This window comes from Schistocerca americana, chromosome 5 (assembly GCF_021461395.2).
Source record: "Schistocerca americana isolate TAMUIC-IGC-003095 chromosome 5, iqSchAmer2.1, whole genome shotgun sequence".
NCBI lineage: Eukaryota > Metazoa > Arthropoda > Insecta > Orthoptera > Acrididae > Schistocerca > Schistocerca americana.
Genome location: NC_060123.1, coordinates 767,444,586 through 767,463,402, shown reverse-complemented (window position 1 = coordinate 767,463,402; position 18,817 = coordinate 767,444,586). Strand labels below are relative to the sequence as shown.

Below are 18,817 nucleotides of genomic sequence, written 5' to 3'. Positions count from 1 at the left end.
TGTGAGTCAACACAGCTCTCCCCATTATCTGCAAAAAAGTCACAGTGCAGTTACAGTAAGTTCCTGAGGTACTACCTGTCAGCTATAATTTGAAGTTAGCAGTCGTCAGTTGTTGTTGGCTCTGAGCAATCTCTGTAGTGCCGATTTTTAACATTTTGTTACTGCAAAGGCTGTGGAATGTTCATATGACGTCGCTGTAGCTTTTGCCAATTGTGTGGTAACTTTGCATGCTGACAAACATTCTCACTGTAAAGTAACAATGCTTGGGCAGTCTTTAAGCATTAACGCTTTAATCCCATTGCAAAGTCAAATTTTTTGATGTTATATTTGACATGTGATCAGTTTGTTTATTTATTTATTTTTGTAATTTTATTTTTGTGGTTTAGTACAAAAACTGTAGTGGTAGTGTATTTCTCCTAGAGCCCTTTTGTGGGCTGCTATTTTCCACTGTGAAAATGAGGCAATTTTTTTTTTCCAACTACACAAGTGACGATAGTAGTGATCTGACAACAAACAAAAACTGTTTGTTGTAGCAATTTTTATGCATCTGGTACAGTGTACTATCACAAGATACCAGGTACATCAACAGATGGTAATATATATTCCCAAAAGCTTTGTAAAACCACTAAGTGGTTGGCAAGTGTGCTTCCCGAGATTCACAAAAGACATAATTGTGTAATACCGTATTTACTCAAATCTAAGCTGCACTTTTTTCCGGTTTTTGTAATCCAAAACACCACCTGCAGCTTAGAATCAAGTGCAAAGTAAGCGGAAGTTCTGAAAAATGTTGGTAGGTGCCGCCACAACTAACTTCTGCCGTCGAATATATGTAGCACTACACAGGCATGCTTTGCAGGCACAAAGATAAATACTGGCGCCAAAACCTCTGCGTCAGTAAACAAATTAAAAAAAAAACGGTGGAGGGTGGTGGGGGGGGGGGGGGGGGGTGGAAGATGAGCTTTTTTCTCTGCCCCGAGTTTCGACCACTGCATTTTCATACTTTATCCAACAAAGTAAATACAAATTCCATATTCTTCATCTCTGAATGTTGCAGCCTTTCAATGTACTATGAAAATCCGACTGGAAGACTGTTTGGGATGTTTGTCAATATGGCCAAGTCTACGTTCTGAATTTTTGTCCTACCTCTGACAAGAGATGGTTGTTAATAGCAACTTTTATGAATTGTGAATCACATGCAGTATTCTCTTCACCATAGGAATAATACGAATGTAAACATTTTGCCATGTATTCCTATGTGATTCCTGCTATCTCATTTAAATCCTGTCTTCCTAATAAACTATGAAACTAGAGTGAGACAACAGCAAACGCGGAAGAATATATATATCATGTCATGTTTATATTCGTATTATTCCTATGCTGAATAGTGATACAGTCAGAAATGAAGCACGGCAACTGACTAGATTTTTAAACCTAAGATGGCTCTAATTTCTGTGCAGAATGTAATGCACTAAAGAGGCGTCTGCAAAAATTTTCAAACGGAGAAAATTTTTCGCTAAACTTTCGTTTGGAACATCTATCATATGCAGTCTATTATATGGTTCTTGTTGATCATTATCAAAGAAACCAGCAGTGTAAGTAACAACAAATAGCAGTCTCTTGCCATTGTCTCACTGATGAGGCGATTCCTCTCTCTTTTTTTTTTTTTTTAATTGTAAGCGGCGGTAGCGTGCGCAAAAGCAAGCCATCCCGCGAGCGGCGACAGGCCGTAAACACGCATAATCAGAATGCGACAAACAATGCATGGCACAGTCCTATAATGCATTTTGAGCTTAGAGTGATGGAAACACCTATACATCTACATCTACATCTACATTGATACTCCGCAAGCCACCCAATGGTGTGTGGCAGAGGGCACTTTACGTGCCACTGTCATAACCTCCCTTTCTTGTTCCAGTCGCGTATGGTTCGCGGGAAGAACGACTGTCTGAAAGCCTCCGTGCGCGCTCTAATCTCTCTAATTTTACATTCGTGATCCCCTCGGGGGGTATAAGTAGGGGGGAGCAATATATTTGATACCTCATCCAGAAACACACCCTCTCGAAACCTGGCGAGCAAGCTACACCGCGATGCAGAGCACCTCTCTTGCAGAGTCTGCCACTTGAGTTTATTAAACATCTCCGTAACGCTATCACGGTTACCAAATAAGCCTGTGACGAAACGCGCCGCTCTTCTTTGGATCTTCTCTATCTCCTCCGTCAGACCGATCTGGTACGGATCCCACACTGATGAGCAATACTCAAGTATAGGTTGAACGAGTGTTTTGTAAGCCACCTCCTTTGTTGATGGACTACATTTTCTAAGCACTCTCCCAATGAATCTCAACCTAGTACCCGCCTTACCAACAATTAATTTTATATGATCATTCCACTTCAAATCGTTCCGCACGCATACTCCCAGATATTTTACAGAAGTAACTGCTGCCAGTGTTTGTTCCGCTATCATATAATCATACAATAAAGGATCCTTCTTTCTATATATTCGCAATACATTACATTTGTAATGTAACAAAGAGAACGGCACTTATCAGATCAAAGAAAAATAAGCAATCAATTCAAACCAGACGAAGCACTTGAAAAAGACTCTCTAGTATAAATGCGGACGGAGAGCCTGACGCATAGCAATGACTACGTGGTAAAGCTTAACTGCTAAGTTCACCACACGCACCAAACTACTGTAGCTGTATCGTCATTCATTCGACCTAAATGGACCAACTTTGTTTCGGTTTGGAGATGTGGTCTAAAACGTTTCTCCCCCTTGAATTTCGAGTCACAAATTTCAAGTGGGGCTTAGATTCGGGAAAAATTTTTTTCCTTGATTTCGAGTCTCATTTTTCAGGTGCGGCTTAGATTCCAGTGTGGCTTAGATTCGGGTAAATACAGTAAGTGTACTTCCCAAACCATTTTGAGAAACTATTTTGATGGAAAGCATATTTTCCAAGAGCCATTAAAACACTGTTATTTGGTGGGCTGTATACTTCTCACAGCCCTAAAAGCTATATTTCATAACAAAAAGAAAGTAAACTGGTGCAGCGGACTATCACTGGATGCCAGGAGCATGCAGAAGTGGTTCAATGTATTCCCATAAATGCAGTAAAGAAACACAGCTACTGCTAAGTATATCTCTCATGACCAGTAAAAGCCTTAAGTGACTCTTTGCAGCAGGTCGACAGACTGTACAGCCCACGTGAGTCACACTGTCCCATTAACGAATGGAGACACAGTGCACTCTGCTAAAGTAAATGAGAGTGCAGGTTCGCTTTCACCTACATTACACAGTCAGTTGTACTTAGTGATTTCTGGTGGACAAAAGAATATTGAGAAAGGAGAAATGAAGGAAGATAAGTGTTTAATGTCCCATAAACACTGAGGTCTTTAGTGTCTGAGCACAAACTCTGATTGTTTCAAGGATGGGAAGGCTATTTATTGTGCCCTTTCAGAGAAACCATCTCGGCATTTGCCTGTACTGATTTAGAGAAAGCTCAGGAATCCCAAGTCTGGGTGGACTAGATGGAGCTGTAGAGAGCAAAAACTGTAGAGGAAAACAGAGATTGGAATACATCCAGCAGATAATTGAGGCTGTAGGTTGAAAGGGCTACTCTGAGATGAACAGGTTGCCACAGGAGAGTAATGCATGGACTTTAACTGTTAGTCGCCCTGAATGTGAGTCCAGTGAGCTCACCACTGTGCCACCTCGCTCGATATATTTTGAGAGAAGTTCCTGATTTTACCATTTCACAGGATGTGGGACATGTACTTACCATCAACTGTATTTCTTTACTGTATTCCTGAGAAAACATCATACGAGCTCTGTATGCACCTGGCACCTGATGTTAGTTTGCTGCACCAGCTGAACTTTCTGTCTGTTATGAAATGTAGCTTTTAATTGTCATTAAATGTCACTTGTTCCTTTCAGAAGCAGTTGCAAATATATGTGCCACCAAATAATGTTGTTTTGAAGGCCACTGGGAAGTATGCTTACTACCAAAGTAATTTTTCCATGATACAAGAAGAATATACTTACCACAAAATTAATTTCTTTTTTGGACTGCAGAAAAGATACTTACCACCAACTGACCATACTTACCACTAATTTAGTTGTTTTACTATGCTCTTGGGAAAATGTTGTACCTCCTCTGGACGTGGTTGATCTTTTGTGATAATATGCTAAACCACTGGTGCCTGTTTGTCATGACATCAGTGCTGTTGTCACTTGTTACAACAGAACACATTGTTTCATTCTGCAATATATGCTATTGTGACTTGCCTCAGCTCGTTTCTTTAAGTAGTGTTAAATGAAGTTTCTAGGATTGTAAAATAGATAGTCAAATAAAATCAGAAAATTCCTTTTTTTCACATGTAGTAGTAACTCATAACAGCTTACTAAAGACAGTGGGAAGTATACTTACTACTATAGTTTTTTGCTCCTAAATCACAAAAATAAAATAATCAAAAATTAAATTTAGTTGAAACTTCTAAAATGATACCAAAACAATTAACTTTACAGGGCTGCTACAAAAAATGTGCCCACAAATGGGTTAAAAACAAAGTTTGCAAGCTGTGGGGGCAGTGTGAAACTTTTTTAAGCACTGTATTTGAAAAATATTATTCATTTTGTTCCACTTCTAGAATGTTAGGTTTTGTGGATTTTTGCCTGTACATTAATGGGTGTGGATGCGTTCAGTGGAAGCAAGTGTGTCGTGTATGATTTTTCTCAGTAAATATGTCTTACTGACTTTGCAGTATATCTCCAATGTTCTGGATGCATCAAATGAAGTTTAAAAGACAGCTAAATGCTGTTGCTGGTATGTCTCTTCATGTAAATGTCAGAGTTACTATTATTATTCAATACAGAAAGGAAGATTACCAGCTTAGCAATTTGCTGAAAATGGGTTCAATAAAGGGAATATTACAATTAACATCCTGTTAACGACAAATTAATTAGAGATGGGAAGCAGCCTCAGATTGGAGAAGGAAATTGGACGGATAGCTGACTCCATAAAAATTAATACATTTCATACTGTGCTCGAGCACAGGCAATAAAAAACAGTGAGCAAACATGATGCATGTACTTGTTGCCTCAGGGTCTCCTGCGAAACTGAGGTCCTTGAATAAGCTACATCACACTGCTTCATTGTGTACTTGTTGTCAAGCCAGTTTATGAAGTACACATCCCTCTTCATTTTAAATAACTTTGTTTTGAATGCACTGTACAAGAATATTGAATACCTTGAAAATTATCGAGTTCAGCCATTCATTCACATGTAATATTCCAACAGCTCCATCACCGATGAGAGCCTTCAGGGGTGTAAAACGAGTAAGTGAGAAGTGCCACTGAACTACTAACAACCATTTTCATCTACTACTAATCTGCTCACATTAATCATTATTCAAGGGGATCAGTTCTACATCATTTTATTTTTATAAATATACAGAGAAGCAACTACTTGAAAAAAGCCAATGCTCTGCTACTTAAACTGCTCTGCCACTATTTTGATTTAATACTTCATGCTAAATGGGCATTTAATTTTACACAGGACACTGTCATCTAAACTTATTCTGATAAATTCATATACTTCCTTCTTGTGCAATGCCCTTTATGCTGTCAATGCCACGTTGGGACCGGTACAGTAGTTTCTGTTCCGTGGAGGACCAACCGTACCTGCACATAGGCTATTATCATGATGTAATCACCACTTCAAAAGGCATTCCTGTCTGCTCCTAGAGAATATGTTGCATGGCTAAATATGGTCTTCTGTTAGAAAGTGTTTGTGTGTTGTGTATTTGAGGTGGGACAGGTAGGTAAATTCACATATCCAGGTAAATTATTGGTGTACTGGCTAATAAAACATTTTTTGCTTTAATTTTGAATATTTGGGGATTTCCCGACTGCTCCTAATGTCGGCTGGCAGATGTTAAAAGGGTGTTGCACCTGAATATAAAACAGTTTTCTTAACCCTAAGCTTCAATGCATATTCTCTATGGAAATTATTTATATTGTGATTGTTATGGTTGCAAACTTTGCAATTAATGCTAAATTCTCTCTTGTCCATTTCAGCAGCTCAAGGTCAGCATATCTTGCTGCTATGTGGAGGACCCAGGTCCAATTCGTGGTAATGCCTTTTTTTTTAAGGGGCGAAGCTACTCCACACCCACACTGACATGGTGACCATCACCAAAGTTCTACCATCACCTCCGTTTGCTTCGTTACAATTGAGAAGTGCACAGGATGTGGGGTCATGATGTTGTCCGTAGGATTACCCACTAATACAGGCACTTTGAGGCGATAGAAGTGGTCGAGAAGTGAGCAGAACATAGCAGTTTTAAGGGCAGAGGGAGAAAAGTGCCGAGGCAAGCACCAAAGGAAAAGAACTTCTGCAATAGTCTGGACAGATAGTAAGAGCAGTAACAGTTTCTTTCTGTCTGCAAGGGTGAGGTTGTCGTTAGTTTTGGGTATCATGCGATGCTCGATACCATTGTCGCAGCTTAAAACACTCTTTACGAGTGTCAGTCCTATTGAGGAGGGGTACTCCTGGGCTGTGCACCTCAGTGTCTCCTGGGCCACCTGCAGCATCTGTACTTGTAACATGCCAAGGTCGTTATACGAGTGGTCAATTGGCCATAAAGAGGTTTGGTTGGATATGTTTATGTTTAGTGTGCAATACTGCTTTCCCGTATTGCCAGTTGGTCAGCTAGATATTTGCAGCTGGCAATGCCATTTAGTTTTGCTGTAATGCAGGGATTCACCAGTGTTTATTTTGTCTGTGAGCTTGTGCTGTCCACAGGTGATTAATTGTCCCTAGATAGAAGTGTTTTTCAGCAGTTGTGTTTTCACCCATGGTTGTGGTCGTAGTTTCCCAGGTTAAGAATGAAATAATTGTCAGAGTGTCTCAAGTTCCTTTACAGTCGTGTGGTGAGTTTTTTGAATATCTGTGTGTGAGTCTCAAGGCAGTATTCTCTGTGAAGATCGACAGTGTGTGTGGACTGTGGTGCACTTCGTTGTGTATCACCTGTAGGCGGCACAGGCGGTCAGAGCCACATAACCCCAGACTGCAGCTGCATGTATCATCATGGATCTAATCAGTATCATGTACACAGACCTCGATACCCTCCTATTCAGTGTGCTTTACCTGTTGAGCTTAGAGTAACACTGTTTGAGCCTTGCATTTGCTCAGTTGGCCAGTCACTGAAGTATTTGACTTTCACACTGAAACGTATTGGGCGTGTGTGTAGCGTTATTTGTCTTCAGTCTTAATGTGGGGTCCTGCCCACTCATCTCATATAGGGTGCCTAAAGGATGCTGCATTCTCAAAATGCTATACAACAATTCAAGCAAACAACATTAATAGTTTTTATTACAAATAAGAAGTTTGACAATGCTTAACCTGGAATTTACAATGGTGTCGCAAGCAATAGGCGACATGCAGTATAAATCCGAGTCCTTTGCTATATACAATGTTCGTGCAAGTTTGACACACAGTTTGTGGATCACTAATAACTGTTATTGTAGCATTCAGCGCTAGGCCTGTCCGTATACTGTCCTAATCCTGTCCAAATACTGAGTGGCCGAGGCTGGCAGGAGCGGCACTTATATTCTCTTTGTCTAGGGGCCTGCTCCCGTCGTGGTGTGGTCCTTGCCAGTGGGCTATTGGCTGACGGTGTGTTCACTGCCTTCTTAGCTCTTGCAATCTTAATTTTCATTCCAGAGCTTGTGGGTATGCCAGAACACTTGATGTTTGTGCAGTTGTTATGGTTTGTCAGTGAACAGAACTGATTCACACTTGTCAGCATTTGCTTTAACACACTGTCGTTCCAGCTAGGCAGTTTTGTTTGCAGTTGCGAATTATGCCTGATGGTTTCCAGTCTTGCACTAGGATGGTAATGTCGTCTGCGTAGATGGTTGCCATTGTGTTTTGTTCAGTTGGAAAGTCATTGACGTAGAGATTAAACAAGAGGGGCCCTTGGATGCTGCCTTGGGGTACTCCCACTTGTATACTGTGTTGTGTTGACTGTTTGCCCTGAACGTCGGTGTTGAAGCTTCTGTGGGTGAGATTGAGTGTGTAAGATGCATGAACTCGTTGGAGAGACTAGCAGTGCAGAGTTTGCGAATGAGACGATTGTGCCGTAGATGACTGAAGACCAAGAACAGCACTCCTGTAGCTTTGTTGGTGTTGGGGGTGTGTGTAATATGTTCTACTACACCGAGGAGTTGTTGTGTTGTGGAGTGGTGATTGCAGAATCCAAATTGCTCCAGTCTCAGCGAGTGATTGGTGTTGCAGTGCATAGTAAGATGTTTGAGAATCATCTTCTCAACAATCTTATTCAGGGAGCTCAGCAGGCTGATGGCTCCATAATTTTGTGGTAGGGAGTGGTATTTCCCTGGCTTCCTGAACATCAGGACAGGGAAGTGTTGATGTTGTAGAATGGTATTCATCATATGTGTGAGATGCTCTATAGCTTTATTTGTGAACTCCTGGGTGACATGGTTTTGAAAGTGATTGGGACCAGGAGCTTTTCTAGCTGTTTTGTGCTTAATAACCTGTGTAATTTCATGTGTAGCAGTATGTATTGTTACATTGCACGTGGGCTGGGTTACAAGCCATGTAACCTCCTGGTTCATTTCAAGTAGCAGTGCTGGATTGGAAGGAGCCAGATTCAGTGTGAATGATGTTGCTAGTGTTCTGGTCATCAGCTCATGCTTCTCCTCCATGGAGTATGCTGGTCTGTAAGGCGGTGGTAAGGGCTTTGACAGCTTCAACAAGTTTCCTGCTTTGTGTAATTTTGGGAATTTGTGGGATATGACTTTTCAAGCATTTCCTTGAACAATGCCCAATTCACACGCTTGTAGCTCAGTATCCTGTGAGATTCATCATACTGCTGTGTTTCTTCCAAGTAAAGTATTACAGGTGTTTGGTGAGGCCAAATCATGTATAATTTCAATGTTGATTGTGACTATAATGCCAATCACATCTAATGTCTATCACATTTAGTCTCTGTTCCCTGTTTTAAGTGTCACCTCAGCTGGCACTAGTGTAATGTAGTTTGGGCGCAGTGCATGTTCGCATAGTTTTTTTGCTAATGGTGTTTGATCTTTGTTAGTTCCAAGCAGAGTGTTTAGCATTAAGATCACCAGTGGCTATTAGTCACTATGCTATGTTGAGTATTGTGCTGATATCGCTTGTTATGATATTACCAGATCAATTGTATATCGATATCAATGTAGTGTTCACTCAGTTGACTTGACCCTAACAGCTGTGGCTTCTAGTCTTGCAGGTTCAGGGATCTTAATATTTGTGTATTCTTTGTCTCAATATATGATGATTGCTTTTCCACCCACAGTTGTGCCTTCAGGTGGTCAGTTCAGTAGATGTAATATCTTGGGAAGAGTAGTTGTTCGTGTGACTGGAGTTAAGCTTTGTTCATGAGAGCATTCCAGATTCCCTTCTCCTCCATAAATGCAGCTAGCTCTGCCCTTTTGTTGCCAATCCCATCTGCATTCCAGAATAGCATCTGAGTCAAAGTACTGTTGTTTGTGTTTTGTGGTGTATTATCTATGGAAGAGTGTGGGCGGTGTGGTGATAGCAGTTTGTATAGCAGCCATGCAATGGCTGGGTGTAGCCGTCATGAGTTTGTGCATGCGTTATGATGAAGAGCCTCAAGAGGATCTTAAGCCACGTGAGTGGGGAATAGTGTCTCCACTATGCCTCTGATTGTGGTGAGAATGTTTGTTATGTCAGCCAAAGTGTTGGCGGTGGTGTTGGTGGCTGGTGGTCCTTATGTTGGTGTACTGGATGGGCTGGCTTGTGTGTTATTCATGGTTTGTATTTCATCTGGGGTCACCTGTGTTATTGCTGTGGTGAGGGGGGCAAGAGTGTGAGTTACGGTTACATTGTTCCTTTTAATGTGTTCCTATGTTTGTCTGGTCTGTTGTTGGTGTATTTGTTGTGGTGTGATAGTGTCCCCTCTTTTGTTTTTTGGGTACCTCTGTTTCATTTCGTGTGTTTGTGGTTGCCCTAGTTTGGGTGTGTCTTCTGTGATATCACGAGTGTCACAATGTGGCCTAGACAGAGTTGACTTGGTGTTGTCTGGGACCGGCAGTGTTGTCATCAGTACAGGGGCAGTTTCTAGCATTGCAGGTGTGGGTTGTGGTTCTGTTGTTGTGGGAGTGTGCCATGAGTTTGTGGAGCTCTGTGCATCCTCAGTTCATCCACTTCCACTGACAATGCTAGTAAAAGAGATTCCACACCTTACTGGTTGGGGGGTGGGGAGTGTCTTGGAGCTGTTCTGGTTACCACTTGTCTGTCTTTGGCACTTTTGCACCTTAGAGCTTCTTTGTATGCTGCACACCATCTGTAGTTTGCACATGGACCCCTCCACATTTGGTACATTTGATAGTTGTACCAAGTTTAAAGTGTCGTGCTACATGGTTACCAGTGCATTTGCAGCACTGTGTGCCAGTTCACATCGGGTGCCGCACGGCCAATCTGCTGGCAGTGGTGGCACTGTTGGGGGACACACGGAAGTGTGTATATTTCTACTACGACCATGTGAAGCAGGAGCATCTGCGTCAGAAAGTTGCATGAGTAAGCTGTGTCGTCCAAATCCACTAAATAGTTTGGCTGCAGTCTGTGTGTCACGAATCCCAGAATTCATCTCATGCTCTCACAGTCCCAGCTGAGAGCTGTGATTATACCATGAAGAATGTCATTGAGGGTTGTGGTGTCAACTCCTTTCATGATGTACATTCGAGTTTTTCCCCCTTGGGTGCTATATTTATGATACTCAATTCCCCCAGCTTTGACGAATTTCAGGAGATTTGTGCAATCTGTTTTGTTGCATACATACAGTGATACATGGTCCCTTGTGAGTTTTGTGTTTGGTATATGGTGGGGAGTGACATTCTACAAATGTCTTGTTTAGCTTGCCGAGGCAAGTGTAATTGTGTATTATGACCAGTGGGAAGCCAGTCGGTGTAGTGTTCTGCGTAGCGGCTGGGTTAGTGTTGTGTAGTTGAGGTGCTGCAAAATTGTTTGTATGGGCGCTCGTATTACCGATGCTCAGAACTGCTGTTGGTGAAAGCACGCTGCATTTGCCATGTGAGTCAGTAGGCTCAGTTGTTCGTGTATGTTGCTGCTGATTCCATTTTGGACCCACCAGCTTCGAAGGTCCATCTTTGTTCCACGGAGCTGTCACTTCCAGCTCGAGGACTCCTGCGGTGATATTGAGGGCCTCTCTAGTATATTCACTGGTGGTGTGACTGGTGTTGGTGTTGCTGTTGCTGTTGCGTTGCTTCCACCCGTCAGTTGGACAATGAGCTCATGCTGTCTCCGAGCCATTGCTTCTTGATTTGTGGCAGCAAAGTCCAGATTTAGCTGGTTCATCACTTACTGATAGGTGGCAAAGCAAGACAGAAACATTGAAGGGAACAGATGGCACTCCTGCCTCTTGTGCTGCAGTCTTGCTACGGGTCGTTGGGTGGGATCTGCTCGGTGGATCTGCCGTCTCCCAGACATAAGGATACTTTTAAGGATAGAATGTGGATATGAGACAATTTTACTTTTTCGTCTGAAAAGACAATTTTGCTTTTTTAGTGTACATACAGAAGAGGGGAGTCCTTATGACTCACTTGTGCAAGATGCAATGCACAGTGCAAGAGAGCACGGGTGGTAGACAGCAGGCCTGTACTGGAAAGTGTTGTCCAATGTGAACGTGCCCCGGACACTGAAATACCCTATTAAAGAATGGGAGAGTCACACTGGGGAAGTTCCAACCACAGTTGCAGGAACTTTGAGCCAGAACTCTTGGCCACCTAGCACTGTCAAGTGTGTAGCAGCGTGTGCTTATTAGTGACACTCCAAAGAGTGTCCTGTGGCATCTATGCCAGTTTTAGCGTATATGTAACACAAATATCCTCTCGCAGCTACTGCAGGTACAGAGGGAAGGCAGCTGCTCAGCTGCGACTCACCCGTAGTACTGCCCGTGGTTTTCCTTGGTGGGAGGACTGGAACGAGGTGCACCAAGCCTTGTGATGCCCATTGAGGAACTGTTGGACTGAGGCGTAGTGACTCTGAGGTCAAGAAAGCTGGCAGTGACCAGAACAGGGTGTGCTGACTCACCCCCCCCCCTCCCCCCCACTATACTGATTTCAGTGATGCCATTGCAGAGGATTACACTGTGGTTGGTCATCTGGTTTTGATGTGGGCCAGAACATGAAGCTTTCCTTTGCCTTTTTTTGCTAAATTGACTCTTACTTCTGGGCACAAACACCTATACAGAGCAAATGTATTGGCACCCAGGGTTTGGTTATTTGGGGGGGGGGGGGGTTGGGGGAGTGATGGTTTGTTATTGTTTCCACCCCCCTCACCCAGCTTCCCTCAAAAATGCAACTCGCTAGCAACCTCACTGTTAGCATATGACAGACATCTACAATTTTAATAACAATAATAAACACACAAAAATATATTAAATTATTCAATATAATAGTAACAATACAAATAGGTGGATCAAAGAAGGAAGAAAACATAGGACAAACAAAAGAACTTCAGAAAGTGTACAAACTGACATGGACACACTATAATAAAAGAAACATTTCAGTACAAGGCAAACACATGCGCTACAATACAGTTATAGTATCAGAAGCACTCTTCGCATCAGAAATGACCACAATCTGAGGACCAGGCACCACAAAGCAGAAAGAATGCAATGCAAAATCCTCAGAAAATTTTTTGGAGCAGTGTACAGAGATGGCATATGGATGAAGAGATCAACCAGAGAATTATAAGAACACAGAGGCAGACTCAGTCACAATCAGAAAACACCGACTAACATTCTGTGGACACATACACACAATGAACAGCAACAGATTCACAAAGGGATTTAGGATGTAGTAAATGCCTAAATCAAAAAAAACCAGTTGGTTTCAAGAAATAGAAGAAGGCTAAAACGAGCAGGAATCAGAATGGAAATGATGAATGAAAGAGACAAATTCAGAATCAAAATTATGAACATAAAACTTGAAGTAAAGGGAAGGAAGAAAACAGAGAAAATATGTACATATCAAAGGAAACAAGAACACAGTCAATGAATGAAACGATTTTGGGAAGAGAAAAGGGAGGAGGAAATAAGGAAAAATCTGAACAATCACGTAACAACCAAGTTGAACTCTGTCAAAGTGTGTGCTCACCATCATCATTTCAATAAACATTATGACTGAACAGAGGTCTGCAAACACATGTGAATGAGGGGAATACTGTTTCTATCAATGATTTCCAACTGTGTTCGGGAAGTCATTCTTTCTGTTGTTGTTGTATCGGATCTGTTGTTGACACCTGGTATGTTCAACCCAGTGGTGTGCAGCTTTACCCGGCTGGAATGTTGTCAATCAGACCAAAAGCATGTCCTTGTGGGCAGACCCTAGCACGAGCAACTGAAAAGTGTCCTTTATTACATGTAGCTTGTCATTGCTGGAAGAACTTGGCATTTTTGACACACTTCTGTTTCCATGCTACCTCCTTCTCCAAAAGTTATGTGTGCATTTGGAAATTGGTGAAGTAAAAAATATAAAGACATCGTGTTGTTCTGCCACATCTGTCTGTAGTGTGCATTTTGGGGTGCGTGTACGATACAAGGCATTTAGGTATGGTGAGGTTACTTAGCCATTAGTGTTCACAATGGCTGGCATAAAGGAAACATGACAAGTATTACATTAGAAAGCAACAGCGATAGCTTTCCGACCGCATAAATTCTACTAGGCAGAGTCAGAAGCAGACACAGTGGCCTGTGCCAGATACGAGGGTTGGAAGTGGCTGAAATGTGAGTCGTGGGACAGAGAGAAAGAGAGAGAGAGAGAGAACACACAGACAGCACCATAAAGCATTCCCCATCTCTTTCTGCACGGAATGAACCACACTGCTGCCTTCTTAAGGGCACCCCAGTATAATATGTTGTTTGGGAAGTGGGTGGTAGTTATCATCATTGCAATGACCTCCCCTTATATCCACTCCTGCAAGATTGTGAAATCTACAGCCACTGAGGAGATTTATGTGAGATGTTCCTATCAACTTTGTGTAACATTCATATTGCACACTTCTGCAGACAAAACAGATTTTCGACCTTAGCTTAGGAAAGAAAAGAATCATCACAGATCATTAAGGTTCAAAGAACTTGTCTTGAACACTGTAAGGGATCCGTGATCCCACAAACATAGATTCTAGTATCTGACGCCCAGGTCGATAGCGGACAGGAGTCGATTGTCGAGCACTGCAGTAGGCAGTGAGACTAGTGCTGAGTGCGCAGTAGTATGGTAGAGTGTCGAGTGAGAAGTAGAGTGGGAAAGACGGCCAAGAATGGTGGTCTAGTGAGTTGTAAACGGTAAAATTCACTGGAGTATGACGAGTGAGCACGTCCCCCTGATCGTCGTGGGGTTGACTCTCACTAATGCCGATTCGCGAGTGATATGAAACAGAAAGTGACAAGTGCCAAATTACGTGTTTCGTGTCAACCGCGACAGCCAGCAACAACCATGGATTGCAGTGAGGATTGTTGTGAATGTTAACCATCAGCATTGCCTGTGACAAAGTGCTGAAAGTCAGCAATCAATAAAAAGAGATAACCACAATTAGACGTGTAAGGCAAAGGTAGCAACAGCCTCAGAATTTGTGTGTTAGTAGGAAATATATATCAGTTGTACATCGCAACCTTTGTGATACTTAATAATAGACAAACTTTCAATCATTAGCTATTCCGTCTCAGAACAGCCGCATTCGGTTGAAATACTCCCTAAACCACAGCAGAACAACGCAGAACAACCAATAGCCTTTCATGCAGTAAGCACACGGTCATATATCATAATAATTAACTGTTTTGTGGCTTTGGTAAATTACCCAAAATCCAGTAAAGGAATTAATCGGGGGTGTTTCAACACGAATCCTTAAAAATTCTTTTGTAGTTAACCTATTTTCAGATTATGAAGAGTTCTTTGTTACAGCTTGTATTTTTATTCCAGGTGGCACTGAACTTGATGGCTGTAGTGATGTTGTGAAGGCACAAAGTCGGAAGTTGTTAAACCTTCAGAAACAAGATTTTCAAAAGTACTTCTTCTCAGATACCAATATTTCGCCCCTGTTTGTGTCGGATACACAGATGTCTCAGTTGTTGTCACATAATTTGAGTGTAGTGACCGAATCTAGAAAACAGTTTCTTTTGCTTCCCTGTACCCCAAGCATTATGTGCAATACAGGACTCCTAACAAGACAAACACACAGAGCACTGCCCTCTGTCTTCTCTTGCCGTTTCTGCAGTTTGGGAGCACAGTCCGGAAGTCTGACTCATGTTGACCGGTCTGGCAGGGCGAAAATGGTCAACGTGGGTTCGAAGCTGGTGACAGAACGGACTGCTGCAGCACAAGCAAAGGTTTTTGTGGGACCCGAACTGATGAAACTCGTACGAGAAAATGGCCTGAAGAAAGGTGACGTACTTAGCGTTGCTCGCCTGGCGGGAATTGTGGGGTCCAAGCAGACGTCCAGCCTTATCCCTCTGTGTCATAACATATCTTTATCCTCTGTGGCTGTGGACATTGAACTGGACTCTGCTCTCAACTGTGTGATTGTAACTGGCACAGCAAAGTGTAGAGGGCAGACGGGTGTGGAGATGGAAGCTCTCACTGCTGTATCGGTGTCCGCCTTAACAGTGTACGATATGTGCAAAGCTGTGAGTCATGACATTGTGATATCTGAAATAATGCTTCTGGCCAAAAGTGGGGGAACTAGAGGAGACTTCCACCGGACATGAGCATCTGTGTGGGGCAGTGAAATAAGTTAAGTATACCTGGTGTGATGTAGGCAAATTTCAAAGTCTGTTCATAGTTATCATAAATTATATACACATCGAATTGGCCTGAATATAAGTTGCACCTTTAATTTCGAAAAAGAGAGAAACTTAATTAAAAATAATTTGTCAAGTTGCCCATTTACAAAAGCTTTTCAAAATGTGATTTACCCTTAACCAGTTTTTTTGTAGTACACTGTAGATAAATTACACACAAAAACAAAGCTTTCAGTTGCAGTTTTCATGTAAGACACTCTTAACTTCACTAACATTCATTGTTTTGTCACTGTCAGTATTTTTGTCACTCTCCTCCCAAAGTACAGTGGCGTCGCTACAATCCTGGGCATTGCATGTGCAGCATTTCTTGAACCGTACCTTTAAAAAGCACATCTGTTAGATGAATAACTGTGAGTTTGAAATTTGCAACGTAACTGTACCGAATTCCAAATCTCTCTCTCTCTCTCTGTGCCCTCCCCCAGCTGTGTGGTAGTGTCCTCTGTGTTGCTCTATTGTTTCAATTTTTGATGGTCCCATGCTGTGAAAGTTGAGGTGAAGTGTTCATTCTTAAATAAATAGTGTGTATCAGCTCTTTTCTCCTAGGATCAGGTTGTCATTGCTGTGTTCATTGATGTAAAATGACACTTTTTTAACAGTTCCTAAAAGGTGCACCACTTCATTGACACTTTTGCTCAGGTGTAGAGCATATTGGCCAGACTAATTTACATGTTTCAGCTTTACACTGTATGGTATCCTCTTTTTTAAAGGCCTATTATCTTTCTTGTGTGTGACTTGTCCAGAGATTGAAAATGTTTTATTTTGTAAGTTACCAATCCAGAACAGATTTCTGTCAATTTAATTCTTCAGGTTTTTCCAGAAGTTTGCTGAAATTCCCGAGTTGTCCTTTGCACAGTCGGACATCATTTTCTTCCTCGCATATTTCGGTGACATTAGTTGTTGCTTTCACAAAGTGCTACTTGAGACTGACCGTCAGATGGAGCAGGTCTGTAATTTGTTCCCTCTGCCTTCGTGCTTCATCTGCAATCTGCTCTGACAGACACCATCCTCGGGTATCCGTGTTGCGTGATATTCCGAGTGTCATCTACACTCACGGGCACGATTCTTGTGTGTTATGTTTTCAGTCCAAGCTGGTTGGTAGAATTCTGTTTGCGGGCTGTACCTGTTTGGGGACAAGGATCGGCAGGGCATGAAACCCTAATCTTTCATCTTTCAGTTAACTCAAATGTCGAGTGTCACTTTTTTCATGTACTGCGGTTACAAATATAAGAAAATACAAAATGAAAATTTCTCAACATAGTCATGTTTCTTTTCAGTATGTTTCTCAGATCAGTACACTGCAATGTAAATATTCCATTAAAAGAATATATTTTTGATTGTTTCTTCAGTCAGAGATGCATTGCCTTTTTGACTTAACAATCAATGTCAAATCATTGTCCCTCAAACAATCCTGCAGGGGTTTGACAATGTGAGACCATGGCTTTATGGAGGATCACCTAGAATTAGCTGCCGTCTTTTCTGACATGATTTTAAATCAATGCTATCATCACTGTTTCTTTTGCTTAGGGTTTTGAGTCTAGGAATGATGCAAACAATCAGCAGTTTATTTCTTTGTTATGTGATCTTTTTTCTCCTCCCTAGCCCCCTTTCTTCCTTCATTTGGTAGCCTTGAGCAAATTGAATATTCCTGCTTTTGTTTGTATTTATTAATCTGTTTGTGCCTCTAATTCTTAAAAGACTTCATTATGACACTAATAATCTGAAGCAGCAAATTTGGGGAAAAAGAGCTGCATTCATTTATGCTGTTGTAAAATGGAGGAATTGGTTGTAGTTGGAAAAAAATCTGCCTTTTACAGCTGCTGAATTTTGTCATTTATTTTACGTAGCCCACCCATGATCTACAATCAGGTCTTCTTCTTTATGTTGTATTTTTTATGAGAATGTTGAAACATAGATGATTGTTATGCATCTTTGCAGCACCTACACTTGAATATTGTACTTAAAAATGTTATTTGTTATCTTTTTTAAATTAAATTGTTATGTTAAAGAAGTGAATTAAATGATTGTTGCCTGTGACATAATTTTGTAGCAGCTAAAATTAAATGCTGGTCTTCAATATTTTAATTGTTATAGTTTGGGGTATGATTGTTGTAATTAGAAAATGAATATGTGCCTTGTGCACTATGTTGTTACAGTAATTTGGAGTTTATTTTGTACATCATCTGGTGTAAATTATAAGAATTTAAGCAAAAACTTCTGTCTCTCAACAGATTTCTTAATAACACTATTCCAGTAACTGGATATGCATATTGAAATATTTGTGTTGTATATTAGATTCTATGACCTGTACCGAGGCAATATTTTGCGGTTGCAAATTTTCTTGACTATTATTAAGTGTGTGTGTGTGTGTGTGTGTGTGTGTGTGTGTGTTACTTATGCCCTACATACGAGTCCTCCAAGGTTCTTATGATCTGACCAATGTACGACATGCCAAAATGCTACAGCTGCATGGGGAGATACAATTAAATCCCATCCCCCCTCTCCCTCTCTCTCTCTCTCTCTCTGTCTCTCTCCCTCTCTCTCTCTCTCTCAAAGATCGGCAGGTTCAGGAATCTAACACAGAAAGAATTTAATCACAGTTTCTTTTTCATCTCTATCATACAATGTAGTCCAATTTTTTGCTAATACAGATATATCATTTTGTGATTTATGTTGTGTACTCTTCAAAAGATCTAATGATGTCCTCATTCCTTTCTTATAAACAAAACAAAAAGAAACTAACAATAATTGTCATTAAAGTAAAACACAGAACAGTGTCTCCATAGCATCAATGAGCACATCCTTTCAGCACCTTTGACCCAGGCAGTGAACACAGCAGCGGTCAGTCTATGACTTGCAGCAGGTGAATCCCAGTCAGCTGCATTGCTCATGCACCCCACGTAAATAATAATAAACAAAAT

General features: G+C 41.4%; 1 protein-coding gene across 1 annotated transcript; it reads left to right on the top strand.

Annotated features, from left to right (window-relative positions):
* The first annotated feature begins 15,371 nt into the window (after nucleotides 1–15,371).
* LOC124616671 (molybdenum cofactor biosynthesis protein 1-like) lies at nucleotides 15,372–15,806 on the top strand. Its single transcript, XM_047145001.1, has one exon. It carries the CDS (start codon nucleotides 15,372–15,374, stop codon nucleotides 15,804–15,806), a length of 435 nt encoding a protein of 144 aa, XP_047000957.1.
* The last annotated feature ends 3,011 nt before the right edge of the window (nucleotides 15,807–18,817 follow it).

Coding starts and splice junctions, on each gene's coding strand:
- LOC124616671 (XM_047145001.1), top strand. CDS start 15,372: ATGGTCAACGTGGGTTCGAAGCTGGTGACAGAACGGACTGCTGCAGCA.